Below are 25,012 nucleotides of genomic sequence, written 5' to 3' on the forward strand. Positions count from 1 at the left end.
AGAGCTGTAATCCTCAGAGTGCCCTGGGAACAGGAATTGACCACTCTGGGAATTGTAGTTTTATGGGAGGGGAATAGTGGGGAGTCTACAAACAACACTTAGCACCCTTAACAAGCTACAGTTCCCAGTATTCTTTGGGCGAAGCCATGACTGTTTAAAGTGGGCTGGTGGTGCTTTAAATGCATAGTGCACATGGGGCTTTAGACTAAATCTGTGAGCCATCTCATGGCTTTAACTAATTATTCTACTGTTGTGTTTATTATCATTTCCCCTCATGCAACCACCTCCTATCAAGTGTAGCCTTTTACCTGAGGAAGAACTCCAGAGAATCCAGAAGTATGTTGTGTTTTTTGTGACTTTTTGGTTTGGACGTGGGTGGCGCTGTAGGTTAAACCACAGAGCCCAGGACTTGCTGATCAGAAGGTCGGCGGTTCGAATCCCAGCGACGGGGTGAGCTCCCGTTGCTCAGTCCCTGCTCCTGCCAACCTAGCAGTCAAAAGCACGTCAAAGTGCAAGTAGATAAATAGGTACCTCTCCGGCAGGAAGGTAAACGGCATTTCTGCGCGCTGCTCTGGTTCGCCAGAAGCAGCTTAGTCATGCTGGCCACATGACCTGGAAGCTGTATGCCAGCTCCCTTGGCCAATAAAGTGAGATGAGGGCCGCAACCCCAGAGTCGGCCACGACTGGACCTAATGGTCAGGGGTCCCTTTACCTTTAATAAAGGTGTTACCAGCTGCTGGCTGACTTTTCTTCTTATTGATGTGCATGGCTGCCTTTGTTCTTCTTAGTTTACTTTGTACTTTTTGCAGAGCACACATGCCGCAACAGAGTTCAAAATCTACATTTGCACCAAACAGCAATGCTCCTGTCTACAGTAAGGCTGTACTCGTTGGTTATCTTAATTACCCCATTAATTAATTAATTAATTTACATAATTCATTACTTTTTTGTGTGCAAAGCTTATCTGCGATGGCATCAATAAACCGAGAAAGAGCAAGAGTTGCCAACCTTCTTAAGGCAATAGGCACATTTGGATTTTTTTGGGTGAGCACTATGGGCACCACCCTGGTTACTCAGCCTCCTCCCAGGAGAAACAGAAAGAGAGAAAGTGTGCATGCACACCCATTGCTTTTCCAAGTGATCTGGCTAAAAGTAGAATTAATCATGGGCTTTGAAAAGCACCTGTAAATGTCATGACCTCTGAATCCAGCAGCTGCCAAGGCTTCTGAGTTAGGAGCTGCAGACATTCCAGTGAAGGGACTCAGCGACATTAGTAAAAAAAACCAAACAAACCCCAGCGTTATAAACATGCAACACTAGATGGCGCTGAAGAGCACAAAACTTTTCTAGGCGATTTTATGTAGGAATGTTTTTCTTTTGTTATAACGATTTGATTTATAACTTATTTATAGTGTGTGTTTTACCTGTGTTTATATCCACCCAAGGAATCAGACCAGGTGCAGGGCTGTGAGTCTGCTGGTGGAAAACAGGAGCTGAAGCTGATGAACATGAGCTCCCCCCCAAGCCTCCTGCAGTGATGGCTGATGTCCAATGGGAGGGCAGAAAGCAGGGGGCCAACAGTAGTCTAGTTTTGTCCCCATCCTCCTTGCTTCTGAGTTCTATAAGGGCAACACTGAGGTTGAGGAGGAGGAGGAAGATGGCAGCCAGCCCCAGCCCCTGGACTTGGATCCAAGCAAGAAGGAGAAAAATAACTACCAAACTTTTAGAAGACATCTGAAGGCAGCCCTGTTTAGGGAAGCTTTTAATGTTTAATAGGTTATTGTATTTTAGTGTTCTGTTGGAAGCCGCCCAGAGTGGCTGGGGAAACCGAGCCAGATGGGCGGGGTATAAATACTAAATTATTATTATTATTATTATTAATCAGGAGGGCACTGGCTGAGGCAGATTTGAGGTTGCTGGAGCAGTGTACTGTGTCCCAACCGCCCTAATGGACCAGCCTGTACTGACCTTCTGCATCTGTAGGGACAGAGTGTGGACCCCTATGAGCACCTTCCCCCGAGGAACACCCCCCCCCCCAATCAAGACCTTACCAGCCCAGCACTGAAGGAAGTGTACCAGGCCAGAGGGTTGGTCCTTTAAGAACGTATACTGTAGTTAGTCACAAGGTGGTAGAGAGACCACCTGAGACCAGAGCCTTAAAAGTGATTGGTCAGCTTCAAACCTTCATCAGGGCAAGCTGCCCACTCAGAGTTTTCTGTGGCTATGCATCTTTCTCTATGGAATATGTTACTGGACTAGACCGCGACATTAAAAATGAAACTACCAACTTCCTCTGTGTATTTTTCAAGGGAGAAAATGTCAAGCACCCTCAGCTTCTCATGGTCAAGGGGGCAAGAGAGGCGGGGGTGTGTGTGTGAGGAGCTCAGGGCTCAGAGGCTTCACGGGCACCAAGTTGGTGACCCTTAGATTACTGAAATGGTCCCTGAAGTCTGGAGTTTTGTTCCTGTAGGAGAGCTGGAACTCTTTTAAACGATCGGTCTTGGCTGTTGAACTACCGTTTTACTGCAAAGCTTGCAAAAGAGCATACGTGTTTATTTTGGGTAGTGATGTTGTAGCAGACACTTACTGAGCTAAAGCGAAGCTGCCATCTGATTGCAGGGTACATTATGCATCTACAAATGCTAAATTGCTAATGCCTTCTGAAGCTCCTCTAATGTATTAGTTCAACAGTATTATTATACCACTCAACAAGAAAATGATACCTTGAATCCATTATAGCTTGAATGATGGTATGCTATCAGGCGCCAAATATTTGGCTTCCAGCAGTTTTAAAAGATAGCCATGTCTATATTAAATTCCACCAAAATAATAATAATAATAACAACAACAATAATATGTCTCTCTCTCTCTCTCTCTCTCTCTCTCTCTCTCTCTCTCTCACACACACACACACACACACACACACACACTTTAAAAAGAGGTAGGGTTCACTTAAAATAAATAAATTTCACACCTAAATACTTTGTCTAGGCAACCAGAACACACACAACATAGTGTTATGAGTTGGGTGGGGAAAGAGCAGTCTGTATGCCAGGACCCTTCTAATTCCTGGGTACAGCAATTGTTAAAAATCTAAAGAAAGATTTTAGTTCCTAGATTAGCCAGGCTAGCTTCCTGGTAAGGTAATGGCCTAAGAATGGGCTGCTAAGGAAACAAAGGAAGTGGTTCAGTGCCAGAAGTCAAATGGGTGGACCCTCCTTCCTTAACTCAGTGGTAGTTAGAAGGACAAAGGCTGGAAGTAGCTGGAATTAGCAGGCTGGGAAGGGAGAGGGTTAGAGCCATGCCTGATTTCTGTTTGACTCCAAGGTTGCGGCTATGGGAGAAGCAAGACCATCTTGGAGTGTTATTGCCGTGAACCCTCCCATCATAGGCTCAGATTGTATACGTGTGTAAATAAATCATATATTGTAATGGCCACAGTCTCTGCTGTACTTCATTCTGAAGGAAGCACAAACCCTGGGTAAGCGCCTGGAACCCCTGGAATCTCACACTGCTCAGAGAGTGGGGTGCAACAGTATTTTAGCCTTTTAATCTCATCTTGCTAGATCTGTATGCACTTTTACTGATGAAGCTGCCTGGTTCTGCAAACCTGAATGTACTGTCTTAGAATGCAATCCTATATCTGCTTACCTGGGAGAAAGCTCCATTGGGTTTACTTCTGAGTAGACAGGTCTAGGATTGCAATCTTTAGACTTTTAAAAGCTTTGCATTCCCATTGGAGGGTTTCATCTCACCCAGTTCAGCAGACACCGGCTGCTCCCCTGGCGCCTGCACACAGGTCTCTGAATTTCCCTGCATGTTTTCCTCCACTGCCAATTCCTCAGGCACTGCCTCTTCCTCTTCCATGTTCACACACACCTACAATTTCTCCCACACACCCCTCTTCCACAACAGGCTCACAGGGAGTGGAGAAATCAATAAGAAGCAGCCTCTCAGCTCTAGCCACCTCACATTTCCCCAATGCGGCTCCCCCCCCTTGTTTTCAGCTACCTCAGCTGCCCACCCACACTATGGATCTCTTCGGTCACCCCTTCCATCTGGGTGCCTTGCAGCTGGGTCCTGGGTCATTCTCAAACCCCCCCCCCCCCGTAGCATCTCATTCAGCAAGGCCCTCAACTTGCATGGAGTCACACCCTTCTCTCCAAGGAGGCCTTTCACACACTCTGTTTGCAGCTGCTTCACCTCAGCAAATTGTTGCTGGATCATGTGCTCAAGCTGCCCCATGTCTTGCTGGCTCCACTGCTTCATCTGTTGCTGGAGCTGAACTGCTCAAGGAGTGTTGCTGTTCCTCCTTCAGATCTGGCACATCTTGGTCACAGGTCCCCCTCCAGGACATACAAATCCCACACCCCAATACCGAACAGCTGCAAATTTCCATGGGTTTCAAGCACTTACCCAGGCTTCATGTTTCCTGTGGAATGAGGTACAGTAGGGACTGTGGTTTCCCTATATGGTTTATTTACACATACATATGTACACCCTGGGACGCGGGTGGCGCTGTGGTCAAAACCACTGAGCCTCATGGGCTTATGAGTGACGCAACCCCAGAGTCGGTCATAACTGGACCTAATGGTCAGGGGTCCCTTTACCTTTATGTACAACCTGAGGCTATGATGGGGCAGTGGGGGGAGGTTGTTGGGTAGAATCCACAGCATCGGATTCTAACAGAAATCAGACATGGCTCTGTCTCTCTGGCTTCCTGGCCTACTTCCAGCTTCCAACTTCTAGATTTAAACACTTGCCGGATCCGGGAATTAGAAGGGTCTTGGCATTCAGCCGACTCTCCTGCCCATCAGCTCATAACACCAGGGTACTCCAAACTACACCAAAAAAAAAAATCCTCTCACTTTGAAATAGAAACTATACTGTTAGCATATTTGTAAATATGAGTTAAATCTATCTGTTGAAAGAGTCTCTCACACACATACACACTGAACTTTTTGTCCCATGTGGCGAGTTTTGTGACGTTTTGAATTCAAAATAGTGCTGTTTTTAATGCTGTAATTTATTTGTGGTTTTATGGCACTTCATTCTGATACACATAATAAATGCACAAAGTGCTGATAGCATGGTAAGTGCATTAAAATGCTAAGTTTCCAAAGTACTTTACAGAGCTTTGTTTTACAATGGCGTGGCTCGTGATACTAAATATTGGCCTTCTACTGCCCTTTATCTTTTCTTACTCTTCTGGACAACAATTCCTATGCTTCTTTGTTTTTAATTCTAGAAAACAAATTCAGAACAATACCTTAGGGTGATTATACCCGCCCCTACCCACCTTACACTACCATGAGATGATTGTTTTAAGGAACTGAAGACATCTAGCCCCTGGCTTAATTATGCAAGCTTTGTTGTGTTTCTTATCCACTGAATGTAGTCTGCAACTTCAGTGTAGACATCGTAATCACCCTTCAATGCACATTCTTCCCAGCAGCTGGCTATGGCTGTTAGGAACCAGGTGCCTTCCACGTCTGTGGCATAAGGGCCGCCACTGCCTCCCTGGTGCGTTCTCTTAGCTGTGGCAGAGACACCAGCACAGAACATGTTTGGCAAGAGGGTAGACTCGCCATCCCTCTGACAAGTGCTCTGGCCAACACGGTGCACCTTCAGAACCTGGAGAACACTGGCTCTTTTTCGTTGGTCCTTTGGCCTCCACCAACCGCTCACCGTGCCTGATCCATGCTGCAGAAGGCTGTTTGTGAACTTCTCGCCTGCGATGCAAATCGGGGTGACGTAATAGTTCAGCTCCAGCGGTGAATCCAGCTCGAGAAGTGCAATGTCATTGTGGTACCTGTGGGTAGTGTTGTATGCGGGGTAGCGAATCGCCTTCACCACCCGACGTTGTTGTTCAGTGTGGTCGAAAGCGTCCGTATTGTGCTCACCTGATGAAAAAAGAGCCATTGGATACGCACAGGTTCTTTAAAGTGAAATTTGGCATTCCGGACATACACTTAGTTGTCAACACAGCATGCTCCAGGCTGTGTCAGATTAAAGCAACGAGTCCAGCACTGAACTCAAGGCACCAGTGTTAAGTATACAATATACCCTGAAATGGAAAAAATAACTCTACAATGTGTCGTGTCTGTGTTGAACTGTGAAGCACTGCATGTATATTTCTGTTGAAGAGCAGCCTAACAGGTTAATCATTAGAGTGGCTGTATCACAGGACTGTATATCTGCTGGCTCAGTCACATGAAAGAGATGCTATTACAGGTCTGTGTATATGCTAATCTGTGGGCATCCATCTTGGTTGTGGGAGTTCTTTGTTTTCAAGCAACTGGAGAGCATGGATATATTAATTCTGTTCTTCAGTAAATCAGCCTCAGGCTAATGGACTGGATGCAATATATTTATAATCTAAGATACTTATTTCTTTTCAACTACTGTTGATTAGGATCATAGAATAGGAGAGTTGGAAGGGACCCTGAGGGTCATCCAGTCCAGCCCCTGTAATCTTAGCTAAAGCATCCATTACAGATGGCCACCCAACCTCTGCTTAAAAGCCTCCAAGGAAGGAAAGTCCACCACTTTCTGAAGGAGACTCTTCCACTGTCGGGCATCTCTTACTGTCAGAAGTTTTCCCCCTGTATGTTTAGTCAGAATCACATTTCTTGTAACTTGAAGCTATTGGTTCAAGTTTGATTGTCTTTTGAATATTTTAAGTTATCTGTTTCTTATCAACCATTTAGATGCTTTGCTTGGATTTTTATGGGCTGCTTAGAGGTTGTCTTACAATCAAATGGCACATTAACATTGTTAAAGGAAAATAAATAGATGGGCATAAATAATGATCCCATGGAAAGGGAATGTACTTTGTACATGCTCAATGGCATTCTCTCCACCTCACCCCACCCCAAAGTCTAGGAACAGAATAAGGCCCCTAATAAACCTGTATCCAGCTTTCTCATTCTACCAGCCCTCCTGAGACTCTGGGCAAAAATGGAGCCAAAGGTCAATTCCAGCCACACCTCAAAGTTGTTTTATCACTTACCTGCCACAACAGTGTGTAGCCCATACTCAATGCAGTGTGCTGCGGTGGCAATCCACTTCTCATTGATGATTGTGCCTCCACACAGTTCTTTTCTCTCGTAGCTGAGCATATAAACCTGCGAGCGAAGAAAACAGTATGAGATCAGGATCGACCCCTTAAAGTACATATGCAGTTACAGCCCAATGGTAGTGTTAATGGCAGCTGCCTCTAGAGGGCAGCAAAGGCTGGATGGTGCAGCAGCACGCTGAAATTTGCAAAGAAGAAATGGAAGAGAACCCAAACAAAAGACTTTAAAAAAAACAACAAACCAACAGAGAGAAATACAGTAGCAGGTAAAATGTATTTACTACATGCATAGAAATGAAGAATCAGGGAGACTTGAGTGAATGTTTCAGGATACAATCCTATGCAGATTTGCCTGGCAGTAAAGTGAAGCAAATTAGTTAAAATGTAGAATTCTCTCCCGCAAGAGGCTGTGATGGTAGGGTATGTCATTTTAGGTAGGGAAACTTGATTTTTGCCAATTTCTTCAGTGAGGTGTCTGAAAAATACATTTTTGGGTGTGAGGAATTCAATTCTGCTGTTATTTTTGTGACTGGGCAAGTCTACATTTGAGGAAGAAGCACATAAACTGCTTTCAGAAAACCAAAGAATTTTAATCTGACCTTCTGAAAATGTCAGGTAATGCTAAACAACAGCAACAATTTACTGCAAGTATTTGGCAATCATATTAATGATTTCTATGCAATTTTACACACATTTTACTTGCCAGGCAGAACTAAATTATATTATTTTAACCAAAATAGCCTTTGAATTCCAAAGTCATGTTACAACTTTTTAGCACCCATCATTTTTGGAATTTGAAAGTTGAAAAATTCAACTGGTCTTACATAGGCACTAACTTGGATTTCAATTTCTATAGCACCCTTTATCAAAAGGTACAACATTAAGAACACATTTCATGGAGCATAATTAAAGCAAAAATAAAAAGCATAGTAATAGATAGCATAATAATAAAATAATAATCATAGTAACAGTCTCCCTCACCTCACAACTTTAACACGCCATAGAGTATTTAATGGCCAAAGGCCAGGGTATTGTTTTGCCAGGCACCTAAATGTGTATAATGAAGGCGCTAGCTGAACCTCCTTGGGGAAAGCATTCCACAGATGGGGAGCCACTGCAGAAAAGGCCTGTTCTCATGTTGCCAACCCTCCAGACCTCTCAGGGAAGAGGCACATGAAGAAGGGCTTCACAGAATGATCTCGGGGTCTGGGCTGGTTCATATAGAGAGAGGTGTTCCTTGTGGTATAGGAGTCCTGATTCGTTCAAGGCTTTATAAGTGAGCACCAGTACTTTGAATTTGGCCTGGAAACTAACTGGCAACCAGTGCGGTTGGGTCAGGATTGACATTATATGCTCAAACTGTCTTGTTCTGGTGAGCAATTGAATTCTGCACCAGCTGAAGTTTCCGAACTGTCTTCAGGGGCAGCCCCATGTATAATGCATTGCAGTAATCCAAACTCCTTTTACCATTGTCATGTGGTTCCCAGACGATTGCCCAGAAGGGAGTGTGGCCCTGAGACTGAAAAATGTTTCCCACCCCTTTAACTAGAGGGAACGGTTCTCCTGTAGATTGCCTGATGGGGGCCTTCTATAGCTACCACATTTGCAAAACAGCGAACTCTTGTTGCATTACCTGCCATGGAACTTCCCCCTTCCTGCTGTTTGTGCTGATTGGCCTGGGAGGCGTTGGTCCCACGAGAGCAATCTGGGCTTTATTGACAGACACATCTCTGGGGTCATTGGTAGCATTGCTGCTTCTGTTCTTCGCTGCCTCTGGAGCTCCAATCCTCCCGCATGGAAAGGGCACTGTGGAGAAACTACAAAATCACTCATGCGCCGGAAAGTAGGCTCCGGTGCACAAGCGCACCTGCCAGGATTTGAGTATTAGCCTTTCCTTGATGTGAGGCTGCTGCTGCAAGCATCATCGGCTCATTCGTGTGTCCGCTTTTCAAGGGTAAGCCACAAATTTAAGAAGGTGCTTTATGTCAAATTGGACCATTGGATCAGGTCCATATTGACTGGCAACAGCACTCCAGGAAATAAGACAGAAGGCATTTCCAGCACTCCTGGGACACGATGGGGAATGAACATCCGACTTCTGCATGCATCACAGGTGATTTGCCACCGAGCTAGAGCCTTTCTCCATTTGTCCATTGGATTCAGGATTGCCTCCACTGACTGAGACATAGTAAGATATACCAGAGATTGAAGCTGGCACCTACTGAATGCAAGGCAGGTGTTCTACCATGTAGCTATGAACCAAAGCAGCTCACAACAATGCCGGAAAAGAATCCAGTAGTAAGGAAATCCATTGCAGCACATTGCAGTTGGAATGTATCAGCAAGATTTAAAATAAGCACAGACTCAACATTACCACAGGCTGTCTCACATTACAGTACACTGCATACCACCAAGACTGAGCAACCCACTAGCAATTCATACTAAAGTTTAATGATAAACATACTGTTATGTACTGAGTTGAATAGGATCCAAAATGCAGCAGTCTGATTGGTCCTAGAACAATAGGATTCAGAATGCAGCGGTATGATTGGTCTGCAGGAGCCACCCAATCCAGCTCCAGGTGGAAGTGAATCCACAACCTGATTGGCCTACAGGAGAATCCTGGAATTAGCCAATCACGTGGGGCCCATTGTGTAAATAATGTATATAAAGCTGATATTGTGGGGAAACTTCCATTTTTCCTCCTCACCACTATGAACTGAATAAAGAGCATGAAATCCACTCTCGACCCCGAGTATATTTCACATACCAAGACAAAAATATAATTAATAGCAAAATAGAACATCAGCCTGAGATCTAAGAAACATCCCCCCCCCTGACTTCTCACTTATTTTTTAAGGCTTCTTTAGCACTTCATGAAGAGGCAGGAAAATCTAAAGCCTCCTCCCCATCCCATCCCATCCCATCCCATCCCATCCCATATGCAACTGACTAGCGAACCTTCTGGTATGACAACTGCAGGTAGCTATTGGCTAGTACCCATTCCACCCAGATTTGGATAGTCTGCAAACAAATCCCTCAGCTGGAAGGGAAGAACCTTTTATTTCAATGGAACCTGTTCCCACATCAGGTTTGGAGTTTTATTCTGCTAAAAGGGTAGAAGATTCATAGGTCAAACATTACTAAACAGTGCTCAAATCTTTTACCTGTTGGTTCACAACTCTTCTGGTCTTCCATCAGTCTGTATCCAGGAGCACAGGAACAGACTGCCTTCCCTGTAGGGCCATTCTCACATATCTGCTTGCAACCTCCATTCTTCGCTGAGCATGTAAGGTCTGATGGGGGGGGGGGTTGAAATTAAATTGAATTTTACTTGAAACTTGCCAAAATACAAGAACATAATTGTGGCATGAAACAGGTGCAACAAGGATGCCCCCAAATCAACCACATTTTTGATTTGGTTCACACTGGCATGGTAATCTCATGATCTCCATTTAAAACTTGCATTTCATTCTGTTGGCTCAAGGCAACATACATGGTTCCTCCTTCTCAATTTTAACCTCACAACAACCCTGTAATTTAGGGCTAGTCAGTGTGGTGCCATCAAGGCACTGTGGAACTCATCACCTCTGGCCAGCGTGGCTGATGGGAGTTGAAGTCCAACAACATCAGAAGAGCAAACACTTTATTCATGGACAATGCTTTAAGAGACTTTGATAACCCAAGATTGTGGGAATTCAGATTGAGTCCTGCAATCAGTAAGGTCTAAAACCACAGCTTACAGGTGTCATAGGTACTGGATCAGACCCTTACTGCAAAAGAACACCCCACTCCTCCTCAACTTTATTGCATCATCATATCATTGAGATCTAAAAAATAGTCTTATGCTGATGACATCATTGGCACAGATCCACAGCCTGTAGTATAGCGGCAAATTCAGAAGCGTAGGGTCCCTGTGTGATAGTCACACCCTGCCGCTCAGAGCCACACCCCCTTCTAAGATTATACCATATTCTAAGACTATACAATAATCTTATAATTATACAATAATAATAATTAGGGATGCATTGCAAAATGATCAGTGCAGATAGCCATGTATTGCCTTTCAGATGGATCTACTCTTTTCTGTGGGCAAATGATTTGGAATGCTCCTATAACTTCTTTTGGAATGGCTTACTCTACGTTGTTGTTTTAAGTTCCATTGAGCGTAGAAGAACTTGCACACCATTCTCTTGAAACCGAAGCACCTGTTGTTTTCAGTGTTCCTAAATACTCGGCTTTGGAGCATGCAGAACAATTCCTCCTTGTGGCACTTCAAATATGAAACAGCCACCCAGGAGAGGTCCACCTTTTAGCATTGCTGTTCACTTTCTAGTGTGTTGCTACAGCCCTACTTAAAAAAGAACACCTTAACTTGTTTAGGTTGCTGCTATTATTATTATTATTATTATTATTGTTATTATTATTAACAAAGGTAAAGGTAAAGGACCCCTGGATGGTTAAGTCCAGTCAAAGGTGACTATGGGGTTGCGGTGCTCATCTCGCTTTCAGGCCGGGGGAGCCGGTGTTTGTCCACAGTTAGTTTTCTGGGTCATGTGGCCAGCATGACTAAACTGCTTCTGGCACAACGGAACACCGTGACGGAAACCAGAGTGCATGGAAACACCATTTACCTTCCTGCCACACCTATTTATCTACTTGCACTGGCGTGCTTTCGAACCGCTAGGTTGGCAGGAGCTGGGACAGAGCAACAGGAGCTCACTCTATTTTGCAGATTCCAACCGCCAACCTTCCAATCAGCAAACCCAAGAGGCTCAGTGGTTTATTTGTGGTTCCAGGCAACTGAGCACCCATTCCCCATCAACATACCAATCTCACAGTTCCTTCCTTCATATCCATCTAGGCACAGACATTGGTAGTCACTGGGTTTACATTGACATGTTCCACCATTCATGCATGGCTTTGACTTGCATCCCTCGCCACCTTGGAAACAAAGATTCAATTGTAACTGTAACTAAGGATATCCATGAGTCATATTGTGATCTACAAATGGCTATCAATGCATTTTACCGCAGAAGCAAAAGATAAAAGAAAACGCAGGGCAGTGAGTCAGGAGCAGCATGCCCCCCCACCTTCTCCTCCAGCCCCACTGCAAGGAGGACGTTGGAAGTATGCACTCCCTTGCTTAATGCTAGCTATGGTTTAATGTCACATCCAAAAAAAGAGACAGCTGTGGTTGGCTTAAATGATGCCTTATTATTAAAAACAAGTCAGAAATCAAACTGTGGTTTAGTATCTGGCTTTTTTCAGCAAAGCAGAGTTTAAACTAATTGTCATTTCTTGTTTGGATGCAATGAGAAACTCTGGTCAGTTTAAACCAGCAAGCAGATTCTTCCAGTCCCCTCCTCTTCGAAGGAGAAGAGAGGAGAGCATAAGAGCTCTAGGTTCAAGCTGCTTCACTCATGTCATGCTAAATTATGGTTTAGTGATGGGCTTAAACTTCTCATTAATCAAAGGAACCTCTGCTCTGGTAAACAAATCTGGGGAATAGGGACATCAATGGAGGAATCTAGCAGAATCAGAGTCTATGAACCCTTATAGTTTCAAGGGCAGTGGCGTAGCTAGCTGCTTAGGTGCCCAGTGCGGCATGAGCCCCCCATGGGGGCGGGGTGAGTTGCGTGGAGCCTCTCCGTTGCCACCCGTCAGCTGAGGGAGAGGCAGCGGGGAGATGCAAGCCCCATGCTGCTGTTTCAGGCAGCACAGAGCCTGCAGGCGCCCAAGCCACCACATCACTCCCAGGAGAGTGTACTCTTCCCAACTTGGATCAAATCTATGCTTCCAGGTGCCATAAGAAAGCGGCAGAGATAGCGCAGGATAGTGCACACCCTGGAAATGATCTCTTTCAGCTTTTGCCTTCTGGAAGAAGGTACAGGGTTATAAAGACTAGGACTAGGGTATCAGACTTTTTAGGGGGCTAACTAGGTAGGATAGCTGGGACAGCAGGCTTGTTGGGTTTTGAATGTCTTATGTAGATTTTTTTCCAAATTTTGTTGTTCTGTATGGGACAATGACAATAAAGATTATCGTATCATATCATATTGTATGGCTCAGGCATGCTGCAGGCCCCCTGATAAATGCCAGCCCCTGCGGTCTGGTGCCCAGTGCCAGCTGCATTTTATTATGTTTCTTGACTGAACTAAAAGTTTTGTGAGTCCAAATTTTTAAAACTCATATTTTTGTCACCCCCCTCAGTGATGACACCTGGGGCGGCCCGCACCCACCGCACCCCTTCCTTTCACCACTGTTCAAGGGATGAGTGGCTGCATATGCTTCAGTCTTTGCTGTGGTTTGCAACCAAGACTGGGGACTACCTGTCTCCACCTATTGTCAAAAATAATTCAAAGCAAATCCATGGGAGATTGTAGCTATCATTGTTGAAATTCAGTGTGATGCTAGGCATATTCAGTGTAATACTAAAGACCCAAGCTTCTTCCATGTAATACATAGAACAGTTCAGTGGTCTGTGAGCTGCTATTTGATGAACACAGAATACTGTGGCAGCCTGTGTTAGCCTGGTTCGCTCCAGAAACTGTGGACCAAAAAACTCATTGGCCCCACACCATGCCAGCTGTGACTGATGGAAGTTGGTGTCCAAACCATCTGGTTAGTGAAGACATTTGGTGGGTGAAGGCAGCCGGGTTGGTGAACATAACCTAAGTCAGACAAAAAGATACTGCTTACCGTAAGCGTATGTATTCCAAAATGTGATCTACAAGAAAAATTATTAACATTAACCTCAATGGTAAATGCAGGCAGATAAACAGCAAACAGGTTTATAGAACATTCGTATTACTTTAATATTGACATCCAGGCATTTCACAAGCATTTTGGCAGGTTCACACCAGAGGTCAGCACTGCCCATCTTTTCTGAAATATGTCCCAGAGTAGTTTAACAATCAATCCCTCTTCCAGGGAATTCTGGGAACTGGAGCTCTGGGAGGGGAACAGGAGCCTCCTAACAACTCTCAGCGCCCTTCCCAAACCACAGTTCCCAGAATGCTTTGGGGGGAAAGCCATGACTGTTGAGGGGCTGTCCTGGTGCTTCAAGTGCCAGCTGTGGATGTGGTCCTAGTTGCGTTTAGTAAAGAACATTACTAACATTCCCACCTGCTCATTCGCCAAAGCACTCAGTGACCAGCATTTGAGATCTCACAATTACCGTTTGCAAGTCGTCTTCAAAGACTTCTCTTGCTTCCTCATAATCACAAACTTCCTCAATACATTCACGCTCAAGGTTTCCTTGCAGAATTTCTTCCAGTAAGCCAGTATTGTGCCTCTTATGTCGGTGCAATAGAGCATTTGCCTCATTCTTGTCAACGAAAACTTAAACATGAAAAGAAATTAGAAATCCACTGAGAAGGCTGCTTCCAATGTTGTCCACCACCACCACCACCCCGTCCCTCGGAGTTGCATGAGTGGGAGGGGGCCTCCCTGCCCTCTCCATTGCATCACTGGTGCTGCTCCCAGCCCTGTATTCCCAGCGCTACCAGGTCATGCTGGGAATTGAACCAGGGATGTCCCATGATCACATTCAAAAGTACAGTGGTACTTCGGTTTACGAACCTAATCCGTTCCGGACGTCCGTTCTTAAACCAAAACCGTTCTTAAACCAAGGCGAGCTTTTCATAATGAGGCCTCCCACAGTAGGTCCCCTTCCACCATTCAGATTCCATTCTTAGACCGAGGTAAAGTACACAAACCGGGACACTACTTACGGTTTTGTAGAGTTTGTAAACTGAATCGTTCTTAAACAGGACTGTTCTTAAACCGAGGTACCACTGTAGTTGTGTTCTATGTTATTAATCAAGCACTTCTAGGAGCTTTTTTGTTTTGTTTTCCAATGTAAAGGTAAATGGACCCCTGACCGTTAGGTCCAGTTGTGGCCGACTCTGGGGTTGCAGCGCTCATCTCACTTTATTGGCCGAGGGAGCCGGCATACAGCTTCCGGGTCATGTGGCCAGCATGACTAAGCCGCTTCTGGCAAACCAGAGCAGTGCACAGAAATGCCATTTACCTTCCCGCCACAGCGGTACCTATTTATCTACTCGCACTTTGATGTGCTTTTGAACTGCTTGGTTGGCAGGAGCAGGGACTGAGCAACAGGAGCTCACCCCTTCGCGGGGATTCGAACCACCGACCTTCTGATCGGCAAGTCCTAGGCTCTGTGGTTTAACCCACAGCACCACCTGTGTCCCTTTTCCAATGTAGTTCTTATTAATTAAAAAATAATAATCAGTGTGGCGTGAGCAAATTTTTATCCTGACAGTGTGGCCCAGAGGAAAAAAAAGTTTGAGAACTATTGCTTTATAAGTATATAAGAAGAGTCCAGCTGTATCAGGCCAATGGCCCATCTAGTCCTGCATTCTGTTCTCACAGTGGCCAACCAGATGTCTCTTTTGGAAAATAGCAGCTAAATTCAGAAGCATTACTGCCTCTGATCGTAGATGCAGAACATAGTCTTCATGGCTTGTAGCATCTGATAGCTTTATCCTCCATGAGCAGGCATGCCAGGCCCCCTCAAGGGTCAGCAGTGTCTGTGCCCACATGCTGTGGGCTATGCTTGTGCCAAGCATGCTAGCCTTGGGGCGTCCGCATGACATGTCCTCACACCCTGCAGTGTGAATGCATGACGTTGCCCGGCCCCCTCAATTGCAGTGGCAAGGTGGCATGAGTGTACATGAATTTATTCCATCCTCTTTTAAAAGCCACCCTCTCTAGCCACCCTCTCTTAAAACCCTCTTTTAAAGCCATCCAAGTTGGCGGCCATCATCACTAGGACCTCGTACCTACAGGACTGCCTCTCCTGGTATGCCCCGCGGAGGACCTTACGGTCCATAAATAACAACAGTTTGGAGGTCCCGGGCCTCAAGGAGGTTAGATTGGCCTCAACCAGGGCAAAGGCCTTTTCAGCACTGGCCCAGACCTGGTGGAAAGCTCTGTCGCAGGGGACCAGGGCCCTGCAGGATTTGACATCTTTCCACAGGACCTGCAAGATGGAGCTGTTCCACCAGGCCTTTGGTCTGGACTCAGTCTGACTCCCTCTTTCTTTTTTTTGATGGAACCCCTTATACGGGATCCTGTATATAAATTTTCCCTCCGCTCTTTGCTGGCCCATGTAGGACCAACATGGATAGCTGGCCCTGGTGAATATTTGATGTTTCCTCCCCTTATGGTCTTGATTTATGGGCCGCCAGTAAAACAAGGCTCCATTTTAAGCTGTATTTTAATCAATTGGTTTTTGTTTGTTTTTTAAACTGTATTTTATGTTTGGTGTTAGCTGCCCTGAGCCCGGTCTTGGCCGGGGAGGGCGGGGTATAAATAATTTACTACTACTACTACTACTACTACTACTACTACTACTACATCCTGTGGGAATGAGGTCCACAGTTTAACTATGCGCAAACGTTCCCCCCCAACCCTTATGATTCTGAATAAAGTGCTGATTTAAGCTAGAACAGTGAAAGATTATACGTTCTGAAGGGAAACTAGGATTGTTTGTGCCACAAACTAGACCCCAAATGCAAGACCTGTGCTCCTTCACGCTCTCTCCCTTATACTTGCATTTAACTGTTTGTCCTTGTTTCTATCTTTTAAAGTATGTATGATATAAAGGTAAAGGGACCCCTGACCATTCGGTCCAGTCATGACCGACTCTGGGGTTGCAGCGCTCTTCTCGCTTTACTGGCCGAGGGAGCCAGTGTACAGCTTCCGGGTCATGTGGCCAGCATGGCTAAGCTGCTTCTGGCGAACCAGAGCAGCACATGGAAACGCCGTTTACCTTCCCGCCAGAGCGGTACCTATTTACCGTATTTTTTGCACCATAACACTCACTTTTTTCCTCCTAGAAAGTAAGGGGAATTATCTGTGCGTGTTATGGAGGAAATGCCTACGGGTGGCATGCCTACGGATTTTCCTCCTCTAAAAACTATGTGTGTGTTATGGTCGGGTGTGTGTTATAGAGTGAAAAATACGGTATCTACTTGCACTTGATGTGCTTTTGAACTGCTAGGTTGGCAGGAGCAGGGACTGAGCAACGGGAGCTCACCCCGTCGCAGGGATTCGAACTGCTGACCTTCTGATCGGCAAGTCCTAGGTTCTGTGGTTTAACCCACAGCACCACCCACGTCCCATGTATGATATAATCACATCTTAATTACAAGTTTTTATCCTTTACCTGTTTTAAGTCTTACGTGTTCAGTTTATCCGTATGTTTTATCTTATGCTGGTCTATGATCGAAATAAAGTTTGATACCTATTCACATACATATTCACAACATTGTCTACAGGTGCTGTTATTATCCCTCTGTGGTTCATGCAGAAGTCTTTTTCCAGCCCTACCCAGAGATCCCAGAGACTGAACATGGGGCCTTCTGCATGCAAAGCAGGTGCTCTACCTCTGGGCTGCAGCTGTTCCTCTAAAGTAAAGCATTTGCTCTTCCACCAAGATAAGATTGTCCTGCAGATATTAACCCAAGTGCAGAATAAGGTTGTGAGTTTTGTGCTACTGAAATGCATCGTGTAAAATGTAAATCTTACATTATGCTACATCTCATGAGCAACAAATGCCAAGATTATAAAACGCAGACCTGGAGTAATCCAAGGACAGGTGCGAAGCTGAAGTCAGACTGACCATGTCTTTTGGGGTCCATTTTTTACCCCATGCTCTGACTTAAGGTAATAATTAAACTTCCGATTGCCACCCATGGCTTATTTGCCAAAATGGAAGCACACTCTGCAGAGCCAGTTATATGCTCTTTAGTCCTGCTGACTGCAGTGAACAGGGGCTCAACTCTCCTCATCAAAAACAAGGCTACTCTGAAATGCATAACTTTGGCTGGACGTTTGGCTGCATTATGCAGCCACAGACACATCCTTAAATGAATGGAAAAGGAAGCATTTAATCATTAAATCAAATGTGCATATTTTTTTTACTCTATTCCAAGGGACCTTCCTTCCGGGTTGCTGACAACAAGGGTTTTTCAAATCTTGTTTTAATTTACCAGATTTACTCCAGAAAGGGAAAATAGAGGGGAAAGACGAGTTGACATTTTGATGTCAATGTAATTCCAGGTAGAACGGAGAACCCCCTGTCTTAAACCCTGGAGAGCTGTTGCTAGATGGACCTATGGTCTGATTCTATGTAAGACAGGTTCCTATGTACCTCACAGAACCCAATATTTTAAGGTGATCCCAATTTTTTAACCCCCACAAAATATCCATTTGATCAAAGCCTTTCTCAACCTCCTGCGCTGCCCAGATGTTTTGAACTACAATCCCCATCAGCCCCAGCTAGCATGGGAGGGGAGTTGCAGTCCAAATTATCAGGGGGGCAACAAGCTGATATTATGAAGCCTGATTTAATGAGAACTCCCTGCAGATGTTCCTTTTTTAAAAAAAAATATTACCCATTTGGCTTCATACTCCAACATCAAAATTATTTTATTGATTGATGGCAATGTCTCCCGGGGTAGCTCAGGCAGTGGGGCATGAGACTCTTAATCTCAAGGCCTTGGGTTCGAGCTCTACATTGGGCAAAAGATTCCTGCATTGCAGGGGTTGGACTAGATGACCCTCATGGTCCCTTCTTTCCTCCAAGGAGCTCAGAGTGGTGTACATGGTTTTCTTCTTCCTCTTCCTCCTCATTTAATCCCAACAACAACCCTGTGAGGTGGGTTAGGCTGATAGGCAGTGATAGGCCCAGGTCACAAACTGAACTTCCTGGCAGAGTTGGGATTGGAACCCTGGTGTCCCAGGTCCTAATCTGACGCTAGACTACATTGGCTCTCAGAGTTCGTTGTTCTTCATTATTATTAGTCTACACCTTATATATGACGTCAAGTTTACTGGAGCTGCTTCCTTCTTCCTTGCATATCTGCCCCGCAAGTGGGTCAATTTTAAATCCGTACTCTAATGGAGACAAAGATCACATTAGATTAGAAATAACTGTTCTTCGGACCTGGGAAGAAACCCTATGCAGCAGAGTGAGAGTTACTGCTGATGAAATGTGTACGGATAACAACTTCAGTCCCTGTCTGTGCTATTGAAGGGGGTTAAGATTGTGCGAGAACTTCCTCTGCCTGACTGCCCAACTCATATCAGATTCAGTTGGGTAGCTGTGTTGGTCTGACGCAGTCGAAATAAATAAATAGTCCAGTAGCATGTTTGTGTGCATGCACACGAAAGCTTATACCCAGAACAAACTTAGTTGGTCTCTTAAGGTGCTAGTGGACATTTTAAGTAGGTAGGTTGGGTGCATCTGGCCCCTGTGCCTTTGCTTGCTGACCCCTGCTCTAGCTGTTAATGAAAGTTGGGTCCTGCATGATACTCCTCCGGTGGCTGAGTTTTCTTTAGAAGCTAGGATTTTAAAGATTTCATGCTGCTTGTAAATGTTTTGTCCCCTGTCCGATGCCAGAGCTCCTCTCTCATTTCAAGTCAGAAGAAGCACAGGCGGCCAGATAGCTTTAAAATGAACTCACCTTCACATTCAGCGTAGAGGAGGCATCCCAGGAGACAGGCAGCAAGGGTGAAGAGGCTGAGTGCCATCTTCTTAAAAGCACCACGGCTGGTTTGCTAATGAATTGTGGACTGGGAAGTCTCTTGGTTTAGGGGTCCGAAGTGCAAGTACATATTTGTTTTGATTTTGGCTTGACTCCAAGGTCATATTTAAATTTTAGGTCGCTGGATAGACATTTCAGGACATTTCTGAAATGGTTGCCCCTATGTAAAAAGTTATTTCATTTTGGGCTCAACCCTCAGTTCATTTCTTACTTTAAGGTCCCTGAATGAATATTTCCAGGTGGTGTCGATTTATGCACAAGTTAAGTAAACCACAGTTTAGGGTGTCAGATTATGAGAGGAGAATTGGGGAGGTGGGGGAATGACTAAGGCCACGACCATACCAGACCATCAAAGTAGTATAATACTACTTTAAACAGCCATGGTTTTGCCCAGAGAATCATGGGAACTGCAGTTTGTTAAGGCTGCTGAGAGCTGTTAGGAGACCATGATGTCCCCCTAGAGAACTACTGCTCCCAGAGTTCCATGGTAAGAGGGATTGTTTAACCACTTTTGCAGGAGTCATAATTATTATTTGTTTTCTGTATATGCAGATATGCAAATGTGAGAAAACAAGGGAAGCAAATAATTTGTTGGATGCAAACAGATAGACCCAATATCCACAATAACCTTCTCCAACAAACAATTGTTCAAGAAACCTTTGCAATAATGGAAACAAGCATATTAATTTTCCATTTTGATTGTTTGTTGTAGTATCTAATAAAACATTTAACTTCCTCCAACTCAGTCCTCATTTCTGGGATTTGCATTTCAAAATGAGAAGGAAAGCTTCCATGCTACAATAGATCACAGCCCAGCAATCCTGATCCGGCTTAATTTGCATTAGTCTGTACTGATAATTGTCAAAGGGCAGCTAATTAAATTTCCAAACGATGGTGCGTGCCCTGCGTTACTCATGTTCCAATGCTGCAACATAGGAACTACTTTATACCACATTAGACCATTGCTCCATCTGGCACAGCACTGTTCACCCTAAGTGGCAGTCGCTCTCCAGAGTTTCAGTCTCTCGCATCAGAAATGCCAGGGATTGAAGCTGGAACCTTCTGCATGAAAAGCAGACGCCCTACCACTCAGCAATGGCCCATCCCTTAAGTAAGATTCTAGTTCTCAACGTTTTGATCAAAGTGATACTTAGGCTGGATCTAGATGCATCAAAGAAATGTTTCAATTAAACGTGTCGTAAATTTAAACAGGGAAAACAGGTGGAGAAAAATGGGACTCCACAGCGCCATCTGGTGGCACAATGTTATAGGTTAAAAAAGGTAAAGGACCCCTGGACGGTTAAGTCCAGTCCAAGGTGACTACAGTGGTACCTCGGGTTACAGATGCTTCAGGTTACAGACTCTGCTAACCCAGAAATAGTACCTCGGGTTAAGAACTTTGCTTCAGGATGAGAACAGAAATCGTGCTCTGGCGGCAGCAGGAGGCCCCATTAGCTAAAGTGGTACCTCAGGTTAGCACAGTTTCAGGTTAAGAACGGACCTCCAGAACAAATTAAGTTCGTAACGAGAGGTACCACTGTATGGGGTTGCAGCACTCATCTTGCTTTCAGGCTGGGGGAGCTGGGGTTTGTCCACAGACAGCTTTCTGGGTCTTGTGGCCAGCAGGACTGGCGCATGAAGGACCGTGACAAGTTCCAGTGCGCATGGAAACGCCATTTACCTTCCCACCACAGCGGTACCTCTTTATCTACTTGCACTGGCATGCTTTTGAACTGCTAGGTTGGCAGGAGCTGGGACAGAGCAACAGGAGCTCACTCGATCATGGGGATTCAAACCGCCGGCCTTCTGATTGGCAAGCCCAAGAGTTGCTCAGTGGTTTAGACCACATTGCCACCTGGTGGCACAATGTTATATTGCATATACAGCGCCTTTACAGTACCCCGGGTTAAGAACTTACCGTATTTTTTGCTCTAAAGGACGCACCTGACCATAGGACGCACCTTGTTTTAGAGGGGGAGAGCAAGGGAAAAAAAATCTCCCCCTCTCTGCTCAGCACCCTTCCATTTCTCCTGTCACTTCGCTGAAGGCGCGCTGTGCAGAGAGGGGGAGAATTTTTTTTTCTTGTTCTCCCCCTCTAAAACAAGGTGTGTTCTGTGCGTTCAAGGTGTGTTCATAAGGATATGATGAAAATACATAATTGAACATAAATATAGATTGGAAATGGCTGTGTATAGTGAATATTTATCTACTTTTAAATTTCTCATTCTTGATCTTATTTCTTCCTTTTCTTTATCTTCTTCTTGTTCTTTTCTTTTATATTTTACCTTTCATTTCTTTTCTTTATTGTGAATATTGTTTTGTAGAGGTGTAAATAATTGTAAATATGAGAAGAGGTAAAATGTTTTCTAATTTTTTATTGGTTACATGTATTTTCCTTTTTTTGTATATTTGTATTTTTTTCTAATTTGTACTCAATAAAATTAATAATAAATAAATAAATAAATAAATAAATAAAGCTCATCACGTGTCTATCTCCTCATCCCACTTGGCAGCGTCAGGCAACTTCATGTTTTGTCACATGAAATCAAGGAACATGGAGGCCTGCAGTAACCGGCCCAGCCTCTGGAAGTGCCGTGTAGGGTAGGAGAGACTCCACAGCTTCGTATTGCAAGAGGCTCTCTGGCATCTCATGCTTGAGGAGGGTTTCCACCACTGCCTGAGCCTCGAGGTAGTTCCGCCAGTTTGTGTTCCACGTGATGGAAAACTTCAACACAGCCTCTGGAAGAAGGGGTTTGGGGAAGACACGTCAGGAAGGAGTGCAAGTTGCAGGCAGCGTGGCCACCTTGAACCAACACACCTCTCTTGCGAAGCGTGGGCAGGTCTGGGCACACATTTGACCTGCGCCTTTCTTCAAGGCAGGGAAGCAGATCCAACACCCCTCCCCACCTAGTAGAAACAATTAATGATGGGAGGGGTGACTGAGTTTATTCCAGACTACATGGCTTGCAGGAATGGGTTTTATAATATTTATAAAAGGACAACAACAACAATATGCATTATAATCTTTGCTCTAGTATTACAGAGCTGGTGGAGCTAATTTGAGGCTGTGTACACACCATACATTAAAAGCATTATCACTTCTCCCCTGTAAGAATCCTGGGAACTGTAGATTACCCTTCTACCGCATAGCTACAATTTGTAGCACCCTTTACAAACTGCAATTCCCAGGATTCTTGGGGAGAAATGTGCTTTTAATGCCTGTTTTTCCTGCAGCAGGCATGCTCAGCTACCCCTCTGGAAGCTCAATCCCACAGAAAGCTGTGACGGCCACCAACTTGGATGGTTTTATGCAGGAAAGGCTATCAATGGCCACTAGGCATGATGGCTATGCTCTACCTCCACAGTCAGTGGCAGGAACCTTTGTGAATAGTCGTTGCTGGAAGATGCAGGAAGGGAATACAGAATGCTCTTGTTTCCACAGGCCTCTGGTTGGCCACTGTGAGAACAGGATGCTGGACTAGACAGGCCAATGTGGCCTCATCCAGCAGGCACTTCTTATGTTCTTACGTGGTTCAAGGGTAGAGATTGTGAGAAGGCATCTTCCAAAGCAATCCCATCCTGCAAATAGCTTTGGAGCCCTTCTTGCCTCTAGCCTAGCCCTCACCCCTTTTCCTGTTCCCACTGGAGTCTTCTTTTGCTTGCCACGCCTGCGGGCTCTCTTCTGGCCAATGCTGCCAATGGCAGATCTTAAAAACTTGGGGTCGGTGAGATTCGGCAATCGCAGCACCTTGCGCCTGCTGGACCTCCTGAGCGGAGCAGGTTGTGTCTTGCTCCTCGTGAAGTAGGGTGAAATGTGAGGAGTGTTGCAAGCCGGTGCAGAGGCAGAAGGTCTGGCCGAGATGGTAGAGCATGGCTTCTCTGTCAGGGGCTTCTTCCTAACCCAGTGGAACACCAGTATCATACGCCTCTTAGATGGGTTGGACATGCTGAAGAAGGTGCTGGAGGCCCAAAGACCAGGGTGACTTCCAAGCGGAGGACGCAGCAGGCAGTTCCCTATCAATGGTGCCAAATCCAAGCAAATGTTAGCTCCAGTCCTGTTCAATCGATCCAGCAATTATGAACGTTAAATAAGGGATTAATTCCTCAGGCAGTATGAAAAGACTTTCTGTGGCTTTTTAATAGATGGGAGCCCCCAACTACTGCCACTGATGACAGCCTGTTGCCCCTTCACTCTGCCTGAATGGGTTATGTCATAATGGTTCCTTCATCAGGTGTTTGTGAGCATGAAAATGCTGTTGGGAGTTTCAGCAATGAAGGCTCAGGCATAACATACTGTTTGAAAGCCTGAACATTTCCTCTTTTTTTCTTTAACAAAATTTATATACCACTTTTATCATTTATATACAAATTATTTGGCAAGTAAGTTAAACATATACTGTAGTTTATTCACTTATAGGCTAGTTTACATACTTTATTCCTTCTTATACTTCTATCCCACCTTTCCTCCACAGAGCATACACACTTCAGCCTCCACCTTCTCCATTTTATCCTGACAGCAATATTGTGAGCTAGGGCCATAGCTCAGTGGTAGAACAACTGCTTAGCATGCAGAAGGCATCAGGTTCAGTCCCCAGCATCTCCTGGTGGGACTGGGAGCACTCCCTCTGCGCTTCGGAGGCTTCGCGTTGCTATCGCTGAAGGCAAGGAGCCTGCATTCGCTCCATAGGACGCACACACATTTCCCCTTAATGTTGGAGGGGGGGAAGTGCGTCCTATAGAGCGAAAAATACGGTAATTCATTCTGGAGGTCTGTTCTTAACCTGAGGTATCACTTTAGCTAATTGGACCTTCCGCTGCCGCCACCGCACGATTTCTGTTCTCATCCTGAAGCAAAGTTCTGAACCCGAGGTACTATTTCTGGGTTCGCGGAGTCTGTAACCTGAAGTGTCTGTAACCTGAGGTACCACTGTAAATCACTTTTTCTTTACCGATCTAGCTGAGTCCTTAATTTACACAGGAAGATGCCTTATACCAAGTTGGACTATTGGCCTATCTAGCTCAGTATTGGTGACTCTTGACAATAAATACTATAATGGCTCTCCAGAGTTTCAGGCAAGAGTCTCCCCCAGCCCTATGTCAGGGACTGAAGCTAGGGCTTCTTGCAGGCAATCCTACAACATCTGAAGGGCACCAGGTTCCCCTCTTTTGCCCTGGGTTCATCAATTAGCATATCAAATGAGCTGGGCCAGTTCTCTGGAGGCGGGTCTGTCTTCAGGGGAACAGACCATTCCCTCCTCTCTTCCTTATTTTCTTTTAATTAGGCTTGCAGATGAACTCACAACACAAATCCAGCTTTCATCATCTCCTGTCCAATATTTACAGGAAGCAACTATCA

General features: G+C 45.0%; 1 protein-coding gene across 1 annotated transcript; it reads right to left on the reverse strand.

Annotated features, from left to right (window-relative positions):
• Positions 1 to 5,008: 5,008 nt before the first annotated feature.
• On the reverse strand, positions 5,009 to 19,716 carry LOC114589340 (coagulation factor IX-like). Its single transcript, XM_028715683.2, has 8 exons — positions 19,576 to 19,716; positions 14,259 to 14,422; positions 13,781 to 13,808; positions 11,909 to 12,022; positions 10,246 to 10,374; positions 8,712 to 8,884; positions 7,013 to 7,127; positions 5,009 to 5,903 (listed from the first exon to the last, which is right to left on the reverse strand). Exons 1-8 carry the CDS (start codon positions 19,640 to 19,642, stop codon positions 5,359 to 5,361), a joined length of 1,335 nt encoding a protein of 444 aa, XP_028571516.2. The 5' UTR covers positions 19,643 to 19,716; the 3' UTR covers positions 5,009 to 5,358.
• Positions 19,717 to 25,012: the final 5,296 nt, after the last annotated feature.

This window comes from Podarcis muralis, chromosome Z, assembly GCF_964188315.1.
Source record: "Podarcis muralis chromosome Z, rPodMur119.hap1.1, whole genome shotgun sequence".
Lineage (NCBI taxonomy): Eukaryota > Metazoa > Chordata > Lepidosauria > Squamata > Lacertidae > Podarcis > Podarcis muralis.

What these genes read in the sequence shown, in the direction of transcription:
- LOC114589340 (XM_028715683.2), bottom strand. Translation starts at nt 19,642, where the DNA reads ATGGCACTCAGCCTCTTCACCCTTGCTGCCTGTCTCCTGGGATGCCTC. An exon ending in TTGAAGACGACTTGCAAACG is followed by an intron (nt 13,809 to 14,258) that starts GTAATTGTGAGA and finishes TTTTTCTTGTAG; the next exon opens with ATCACATTTTGGAATACATA. An exon ending in GCTACACACTGTTGTGGCAG is followed by an intron (nt 5,904 to 7,012) that starts GTAAGTGATAAA and finishes TTTTTTCATCAG; the next exon opens with GTGAGCACAATACGGACGCT.